The sequence below is a fragment of the Lipotes vexillifer genome, unplaced genomic scaffold, assembly GCF_000442215.2.
Source record: "Lipotes vexillifer unplaced genomic scaffold, Lipotes_vexillifer_v1.1 scaffold536, whole genome shotgun sequence".
In the NCBI taxonomy this organism is placed as follows: domain Eukaryota; kingdom Metazoa; phylum Chordata; class Mammalia; order Artiodactyla; family Lipotidae; genus Lipotes; species Lipotes vexillifer.
In genome coordinates, this window is record NW_006775074.1 from 691,913 (window position 1) to 701,979 (window position 10,067).

Sequence of the window (10,067 nt, forward strand, 5' to 3'; positions counted from 1 at the left end):
CGTGCTCCGCAACAAGAGAAGCCACCACATTGAGAAGCCCACGCACCTCAACAAAGAGTAGCCTGGGGCTTCCCTGGTGACGCAGTGGTTGAGAATCCGCCTGCCAATGCAGGGGACACGGGTTCGAGCCCTGGTCCGGGAAGATCCCACATGCCGCGGCACAACTAAGCCCGTGCACCACAGCTACTGAGCCTGTGCTCTAGAGCCCACGTGCCACAACTACTGAGCCCGTGTGCTGCCACTACTGAAGCCTGGGCGCCTAAAGCCCGTGCTCCGCAATGAGAAGCCACCGCAATGAGAAGCCCGCGCACTGCAACGAAGACCCAACACAGCCAAAAATAAAAAAAAATAAATAAATTAAAACAAACAAACAAAAAAACAAAGAGTAGCCCCTGCTTGCCACAACTAGAGAAAGACTGCGCACAGCAACAAAGACCCAACACAGCCAAAAATAAATTTTTTAAAAAAAGAATGTTACTTTAAACAAATAAGTTCTGCCAACTGATTTATCAAAGTCCACTATTTACTTTTTGACAGTGGTAGATTGTAAGAGCCTTAAAGAGAGGAACCTAGCCTTACACATTTTTGTTTTCCCCAAGCTCAGTGTTTCACGTGGTGCAGGTACACGGTGACACCTAATATGCTGTTCATTCAACAACTTTTAAAGTCAATGCATATATTTTCAAAGTTGGTCCCACAGCACAGTCTCAAGGGCACTAGAAATGTGAGGATGTACCCACTGTACTACTGGGCAGACCAGGAGGGGAAGCTGGTGGCCCCAGGGAGAATTACAGATTTCTGTAACAAAAGATAAAGTTTTTACTGCAGGCACTGATTAAGTTCTATTCCCTAGCAACTAAACATTTAACTTAAAACTGACTGAATCAAAAACTGCCATTAACAGACACCAGGAAATTTTTTTCCTTTTGCATGATTCCATAATACAGTGCGATCCCTTTCATCGTTCTGCAGACAGGTCATGCCAGGACCCCATGGAGGACTGACTTTCCAGTTTTAAATTTCAGCTCCAGTAAAGACACAAAATAAATAATTTTGTGGAAAGTGACGCTGTGGCTTCCTTCTCTCCTGTTTGTAAATACAGGCTGGCTTTACGGGAGGAAGGAAGAAGGTTGCTTCTGCTTTATTTTCACATCTGTAATTTTAATACGCTTGGTAAAAGATCCAGGTTATAGAAAAACATAGACACAGAAAAAATCAGTTAGCAGATGATTATTCACATTATAAAGGGATTCTCCATAGGGTTCCATTAAATATTGCGCTCTCCTAAAACACTGAATTTGATTTAAAAGCGGCTTTTCAAGAATACATTTGTGTAAAGTGAGGTACACCAAATATTCATCCTAACTCTTCTCCAAGGACAATCCAGCATCCTGTTTCCATTCATAAAGCAAGGGAACAAACAACAGCACTTGTTAAGGAAGTCAGTGGATTCTTGGACCACCCTCCTCACCTTTCTTAGGAGATGACACTTTGAGAAATCCAGGCACAAAGAGAAAGACCCACCTGTGGCCACAGTCCTTTCACAATCCTGTAACAAGGCTCTTTCTGAAACCAGGGGTTTGCTACCTTTGGCTCAGTCACGTGAGTGGAGGGGCACTGTGTGAGATTTGGACTCAGCACAGGCCACAAATATGGCCTGTGGCAGATGAGGAAATTCAGAGCCACTGACAATTGCTTCTTGTAGGTAAGCTGTTTCTTCACCTCTGCACTGGTTACAAGGGAAGGAAGGGCCCCCATCTTCACCCCAGAGCTCAGATGCCCTTGGACAGCAGAGGAAGCCCAACTGCTAGTTGTCCCAAAACCATGAGCACCCAGGACCCTTCCCACCCAGTCTTTGTGCTGAATAATATTACTTGGTAAATCAACTTTAATTATGGGAATAGATTAAAAATGGGTGTTTGGAAAATACAGTCCCACGATTCGGCAGTTAAGGAGATGCACAGCGGAGGATCCAGGGGATCCAAAAGCCGACGACTTGGCCTCCCTGGGTTACAGCCAGGGGAGGGTGGCTTCACCGCTGAAACCAGCCAGCCAAGTTAGGGATGCTCTTGGGCTGTTCCCCAGCCATCTGCACAGCCTGGCAGGCCCGGCACCAAGGCTCGTCCCAGAAGGAGGTGACGTGCACGGCATAGCTCCGACGCCAGCTAAAGTATCCGCAGTAGGCAGCTGGGTTTCGATCGAGGAATTGCAGGTGGGCCGCCAGGGAGGAGGCATCAGGGAAGTCGTCCACGTGGATGAAGGCACGGCGGGGCATGAAGCGCTCGTAATTGGCACGGTCTGGGCCCAGCACCACCGGCACCGCCCCAGCCAGGAAGGCGTTGCGCCACAGCTTCTCCGTGATATAATCCAGATGCTGCGAGTTCTCGAAGGCCAGGTAGAACTTGTAGCGGGCCACCGTGTGGAGGAGCCCGATGTCAGGCAGCGGCTGCCCGGGCCCGCCCTTGCCGAAGAGGTCCACGGTCACGTACTGGCTCAGCTGGCGGTAGTAGCGGACCCGCGCCTGGCGCTCGTCCCAGTTGCTCACCACCCAGGCCACCAGCCCTTGTTTCCGGGCCAGCGGCGGGACCAGACCCGGCGGCTGCTCGTTGGGATGGGTCCTGGGGTAGAGGTAGCCGTAAGGCACGAAGATGTCCGAGTCGGCCCGGTAGGAAAGCGTCCAGTTGAAGAGGTTACCTGCCAGGCTCTGCAGCCCCGGGGAGTGGGTGGGCGACTCGAAGTTCATCCACACCCAGCGCTGGCCGGGGGGCCTGGGGCCCGACGCAGCCAGGGCTAAGGCCTCCGCGGCTTCCTCCTCATCGTCCATCAGCACCTGCTGCTCCTCCACCGGGCGCACGAGGACGCCCCAGGGCGGGGGCCAGTCCAGGGGTCCCTTCACCAGGTCTCGGTGGTGGAAAAGCACCGCCTGGGCCTCCCCGTAGGCCGTGCGATCAGTGAGCAGGCGGCAGCCGCTGATGTTGAAGCGCAGCCGGCAATCGGGGGGCGGCCTTTTGGCTCTGTGCCGGCCCCCGAAGGGCTCCCACCACAGCAGCACGCTCACCCGCCGCGGCGGGACGGAGGAGGCCCAGGGCAGCGGCGGCAGCTGCTTCCAGCAAACATAGACGACCACGGCGCTGCACACCAGGCTGGCGGCCATCAGCGCCAAATGGGCCTCGGACAGCCTCAGGCCGCCACGCCGAGTGCTCCGCCGGCCCCACCGCGCGCCCATGGCGAGCGCCGGCAGAGCCGCCACCGCCTGCCGCGCGGCCGCAAGTCCGGAGCGGCGGCGCCCGCTCTCATGCTGCCACTGAGGGTCCAGCCTTCGTTGCTGCTCGCCGCCCGACCTGGAGCGGGAAAGGGCGGTCCCAGGATCTAAAGGCCCGCAGGTCTTCCTCTCTTTTCCAACACTCGCCGCCCGGCGAGGGTGCAGGGCGAGGGAAGCGTACCCGGCGGCCCAGCCCGGCGCAGCCCTGTCCCTCCCCTCAACTGCGCGCCCGACCAGACCGGCCCAGCCAAGCACCGGACGCCTCCTGCGGCACCTCCGCCCACTCCCCGGGCCCTCCAGGGTTCCCGGACTCCCCGGCAGCGCCCCGCCCGCGACTCCGGATGCCGTCGCCGTGATCCCGGACCTCTCCGTGCACCCCACGCCTTGGCCTGGCGCTGGCGCTCTCGCCCGCCGGGGATTCCCTCCCAGCTGCGCCCAAGCCCTCAATCGCGGCCGCCCAGATCCTTGCCTTCCAGAGTGAGGGCCCGGTTCATCCCTGGGCGCCGGCAGGTGGCGCGAGACCCTCCAGAAGCCGCGGAGGCGCGAGCGCAGGCGGGCACGGGAGGAAGGCGGCCCAGGGGTGCCGAGCCTCCGGGCGGGATCGAAGATCCGCTTCCTTCCTCTCGCCCCATCAATGGCCAGCGACGCCTGCCGGAGGGAGGGAGACCGCGGGGCCAAGGAAACTTGCTGACAGAGGCTCAGCCTACGCGAAGCCGACCTTGACCTCGTGACCTGCCGCCGACGCAGGCTGGTAGTGCAGTCAGCTCCCGCGGCGCGGCCCACGAAGGTGGTGCATTTTGTGAAACCAAGTTTTCAAGGAAACCCTACTGTCAGGAGAACATTCGCTTTGCCTACAGCCCCAACAGAGGAAAGAGAAGAATCGAGAGTTTTCTGAGCAATGAAACCACGTTCTTTTTCTTCGCTCCCCCACTGAATGAACGCTTCTGCCTGCTGGCTCATAGCTTTCTTTGTACCAGAGCTATGAACTTCCTGCCTATTCGGTGGGATGAAAGAATGAACAACACCATTAATTTTACTAAGCACTTAAGACACAGATTAATATCTGCACTCATGAAGATCCAGCAAAACACTCTGAACTATAAAACGATGACTAAGACAAATATTATAGCATCCAAGTTTAGGGTATAAACGGTAAGTATCTCAGTGGCCTGTTCAGTTTTATCAATGAAGCAACTGAGGCACCTACTTCTACCGTGACTTAAGGAGTTTTTTTTCCCCCTGATGGCTTGAATTTGAATTTCTGGATTTTGGCCTTCATTTATGTAATTCAACTTTTATTCAGCAAAGTTCTAAATAGGGCATGGGTGGGCTGCTGACCTAAGGAGAGGAGGCAGTTTTGAGAGAATTTTTAGATCACGGCGGTGCATTGGTGGTGCCCCAGCCCAGTGTCATGTAAGTTACAAGATGTTAGGGAAGAAGCAGGCTTGCTGGGAATGGGGCCATCCTGTCAGGTGTTTTTGATGTTATGCCATTTGGATTTATTGCGAAGAACTTTTTCATTGAAAACCAAGTACGGATTGTAAAAGCTTCTATAAAAATGGTTTCATTTAGGTAGTTTCAAGTGGCATTACCTGCCCGCCCACAGTGACAATTTGGGAGCTGAATGGACAGCGTTAGGTGCTCTGGCTGTACCCATCAACCTAGTGATACTTTTTCCTACACACCAAAAGCTTTTATAATGTTTTTATAGAATCATTTTTCAAGCTAGTTAAGCAAATTGTCTTTGAAATTAGAAATTTCAGTGATTCTCTTATTTTTGATTAGAAAGAAAAAGCTATAAATGCATGAATAACTTTTTTCAACCAAAGGAAAGAAAGGACATATTGGCTTTTCTTTTTATGCAATTCAAAAATCTATACCTTTATGCCCATTCCTCCCCCACTTCAATGAAATAAGACATCATAGATAGAGCCTAACATTGTGTTTGGCATTTGGTAAATGTTAGCCTACTTGCTTGTATCCTCCCCCCGCTCCCAATTTTCCCTTAGATCCTTCAGATATTCCAATTAAAGCAACTTTTTACCGGCAGAATGGCTCAGATCTCATGAACATCAATTTCCATTGTGTCCACTTATCTTGGTAGGGTGCAGGACCAAACACTGTTCCTACTTCAGTCATATCTTGGTGTATGCGAGGGGATACCAAGCAGAAGGTTGTGGCTGGATCAGTGAAACAGTCATGACTTACCTACAAACTATATGCATTTATCCACCGGGCAATGGTTTGTTCTTACTTAAAAGGGATGGAGGGGAGGAGGCAAGAGGAGGAAAGGCTTTAAGGGAAAGTAATAAAGCCAGGTGTTTTATTCATTTAGCCAACTGGGAAACTGGGATGAAAAACACTGTTTCTACCTTTCAGAATCTATGGAGAGGAAGGGATCTTGGAAGGTTTTGAGAAGGTGGTTCCTAGAATAATTAGGAATGATTAAAATGGGGGAGGAAGAGGGCTGAGACATTAGTCTAAACAGAAGAAGCAGCATATGCAAAGGCCAGGCAGTGAGAACCAGGATAGTAGGTTAGGAATTACAAGAGTTTAGGTTGGCTAAGGAGATGGGGTTTTATCCTGCAACCTGTGGAGAGTCCTTGAAAGGCTGTAACAAAGCAAGGGAGCAATATAATGAGATTAGTATTCTTTTTTTAATTTATTTATTTTAGTTTTTGGCTGCGTTGGGTCTTTGTTGCTGTGCGCGGGCTTTCTCTAGGTGTGGTGAGCGGGGGCTACCCTTCGTTTGCGGTGCGCGGGTTTCTCATTGTGGTGGCTTCTCTTGTTGCGGAGCACGGGCTCTAGCTGCACAGGCTTCAGTAGTTGTGGCTCGCTACTTCTAGAGCACAGGCTCAGTAGTTGTGGCACATGGGCTTAATTGTTCTGCGGCATGTGGGATCTTCCCAGCCCAGGGCTCAAACCTGTGTCCCCTGCATTGGCAGGCGGATTCTTAACCACTGTGCCACCAGGGAAGCCCTGAGATTAGTATTTTTAAAAACTCATTTGTGGGAGGAGGTGAGTATACAGAAGAGGACGTGAGCTGGGCTTCTGGTGTGGTGGCCATGTTTATTGATGTGGGCACTGGTTAATGGGTGTGCTTGGTTGAGGAAATTCATCAAGCTGTATGCTTACATATGTAATTTTATGTATGTATATAATATGTCAGTAAAATGTTGCTAAGAAACAAATCATTCTGTCATCACTAAAGAATGAGTTGGATATTAGGGACCAGGATAAGAGGAGAAGTATCTAGTCCAGTTAGAAAGCTCTTGCTATAATTCAGATGTGAAACAAAAAAGCCTGAACTAAGACAGTAGCTGTGAGAATGAGATTAAATTAAAATTAAAGGAGAATAGATTCAGAGGTACTTAGGAAGCCAGTCTCTTTCTCCAGGAAGCCTTCCTGGACACCCATATGAACACATCCAGGGTAGGTTACATGCCCCTCCTGTGTGTGCCCATATACACATCTTTCAGAACATCATTGGGCAGCAATCATGGCTGTTTCAGTCAAATTCCATCTCTTGCACAGAACCAGGCATCTAGTAGTATTCATCATCTCAATGAATACTTGAATGAATGAATGAATGCTCTTAATGTATTATTGAAATGATCTTTTGGTATCACTGTTCCCCAACTGGAAAGTGGGCCAGTATCAGGAGAAGCTGACTACGTGAATGACTTGCTGTGACCTTAAGAAGCTCCTTAAGCTTTCCGTGTAAAATGCTACACATGTATTAATCAGGACCCCGAGGACAAGCTTCGGAAACTCCATCCAATTAGGCTGGGTCTTGGGGCTTCCCTGGTGGTGCAGTGGTTGAGAGTCCGCATGCCGATGCAGGGGACACGGGTTCGTGCCCCAGTCCGGGAGGATCCCACATGCCACGGAGGGGCTGGGCCCGTGAGCCGTGGCCGCTGAGCCTGCGTGTCCGGAGCCTGTGCTCCGCAACGGGAGAGGCCACAGCGGTGAGAGGCCTGTGTACCGCAAAAAAAAAAAAAAAAAAAAAATTAGGGTGGGTCTCATCGGCCCAACCTGGACAGGGTGCTCATTCTCGAAGCAATCACTGTGGTCAGGGGATGTGGACTCTCTTTACACCCTCTTCTGGATCTAGGGGTTAGAATCAGTCCCATATAAACCTCGTGGACTAATAGTGGGGTGAAGGTAGTTGCCCAAGGGAAAAGTGCAGTGCTGTTCCCTGAAGAAGAGGGAAGGGATGGTGGACAGAGGCCAGAACAACGTGTCTACCAGCCTTGTGCAAGGAATTATTATTATTCTAAATGAATTCTAAATCAATTTAGAACTTTAAACATTCTATGATTCTTTTTAATTTGGTAATAATAAACAAATGTTTCTTTTGTGTATTTAAAGGCCTCCCAGTTTCCGCAAAATATTACACAGGGAGAACTGGATTTCGTCGCAAGCATGATGACAAGGTCAGGTATCAAGAAGGACTTTTGGCCCCTGAATTTGCTAAAGGTGTGTAGAGGGGAGCTCCAAAATTCAAGGCTCATTTTTCTTTTCTTTTTTTTATTTCTTTTTTAAAAATACGGAACACTTCACGAATTTGCATGTCATCCTTGTTCAGGGGCCATGCTAATCTTCTCTGTATCGTTCCAATTTTAGTATATGTGCTGCCAAAGCGAGCATTCAAGGCTCATTTAATCAAGATAGATGAGGGCTCCACGCACAATGGGGCCAAGAATGGCCTATTCAGTTCCAAATTCTCTGGGGGCAAGAACCAGGCCAACTGTGGTTCCTCAAAATCTAACTTGTGCTTTGTTCTTCCCCAGGGAAAGAACTCATTTTAAGCCTGTCCTACTGCTCCTCTCCAGAGACAGTTGCTGTTTTCCAGGGATGCCTCAGAACATGTTCTGACTGCCTTGAGTCTGCCCGCCAGCACCCAGCTCGGTCAGCTGCAGGTGCATGAGAAACAGGCTACCCTCAAATGGGTGGCTGTTTTTCGTTGAGATTTCTGTGACTGAACATTGACCTGCCAAGTATACTTCAAATTTTTTTCTTGAAGAGATAAAAGGGCAAAGTTCCTCCCAGTATTACGTACTTACCGGGAAATGGGGAGCAGCCAGTGAGCAGGTGCAGCTGGAAAAGCTAACCCGTATGCAAAAAAAGGTGGAGCTTATTTCTTTTGTCAGATACAAGTTTTTAACTGTGTATAACTGGGCAGATGATTATGGAATGACTGTTAGTTAAAAAGTATTAGGAATTGTATAAATTTCCCAACAATCCACAAGTTATTGGTCATTGCCCTATTAATTCCTTGATAGAAAAAGAAAACTAACACCAACATTTAAGGTCGTTTCTTTTTATCTAAGTGCAAAAATTTACTGCCCCTAAAAGATATTGTTATGAATAGTCAATATGAGAATTTATTACATTTATTTTAGGGTTTTACTCGTATGCACTCAAGTTCTTCCTGTATTCTTGCTTGACTGAACAGGTAGTGCAAGAATTTTGGATGTTCAGAAAAAGGTACTTTGTGAAATTCTGGTTAAAGTCAGAAACGTTCGCACCATATTTAAAATATTTATAGGGCTTACTTCTGCATTCTTCTTGTTAAACTACTCTTTTCTAAAATAGAGTTTATTTGCAGTCACATGTAGAAGTTATGGAATACAAGACTTACGCAAAAGAAAATTATTTTGACATTGCAATAAACATGTTAATATCACACAGTGCAATGCCTGGCACATACGAGGTGTTTAATAAATGTTTGTTAAATAAATGAATAGATGAGTGAATCAATGAACACCACTGTTAATTTGACTTTTCATGAGGCACTTGTGGAACAGTTCACTTTCTTCATTCATGGAGAGTATGCAAAAGACTTTGGACTAAAAAGTAATGACTAAGATAAATAATATAGCACAAGTGTAGGGTGAAAATGGTAAGTATCATACTGGCCTCCCCAAATCCTCTTCAGGTTCACCAGCATTATCTCTGTACCTCGCCTGAAGTCTACTTGGGTCCTCAGTCAAATGAGTTAGCTCAAATTCCGTACAGTCTCAGGAACTCAAACACGTCTGATCTGGATTTACTATGGTACTGGCTCCACATCAGAACTTAGGTGTGGCCATACTCAAGGCAATCAGACCCTAACTCAAGACAAGACCCTAACTCAGGCAGGCAGCCCAACTCTACAGTTGGAGGAAGGGACCGTGACTACCCTCCCCTCCCCCTGCCCTGACCCCACTTCTAACACAGACCCAGGGCACACCTCACTAAAGAAAATGGAGAGAAGATGCATTTTCCATAGAAGTCAGGGAATTCTGTCTTGACCAGCAAATTACCTCCAAGCAGCCACTGAGAACACAGAAGTGGCCGGACCGGGTTCCATCATACTTGTTCCTGTGATTCTTCTAAAAGGGCTCTGAGGCACTTGAAATATTAAGAAATACTTGTTGGATTAAAGTCAACAAAATTAGTGACATACAAATGATTTTGGAAGAGTGTGAGAATGGAAGGGTAAATGCATGTTGCTTATGCATGGCAAGGAGAAACCATTCTTGAAGAAGTGGGACAGCCACTTTTTGTAGTTCCACGACCAGCATACCGTGGCCAAATAAACCACAGCCCAGAAATCTTGCAAGATTCACCAGGGTGAAATCACAATAAAAGTGCTGGTTATGTTATTTTCAACCACTCCGAAAAGAACCTTTTGTCTGTATTTACCCTTAGCAATGTTTAAGCCAATTCAGCAAATATTTGGTCTTGGGAGAAAGAGAAAGACAGGTGAATAAACACTGCCCCAACTGTCTGATGGCACTGCAGGAGCTACATCTATCCT

The 10,067-nt window shown here is 48.4% G+C and overlaps 1 protein-coding gene across 1 annotated transcript; it reads right to left on the reverse strand.

The window, feature by feature from the left end:
• Positions 1–1,839: 1,839 nt before the first annotated feature.
• Positions 1,840–5,154, reverse strand: FUT4 (fucosyltransferase 4). The gene is given in 4 exon segments (XM_007449658.1): positions 1,840–3,469; positions 3,471–3,731; positions 3,785–3,910; positions 5,143–5,154. Coding segments are annotated over 4 exon segments (1,836 nt in total). The 3' UTR covers positions 1,840–2,032.
• Between the last annotated feature and the right edge of the window lie 4,913 nt (positions 5,155–10,067).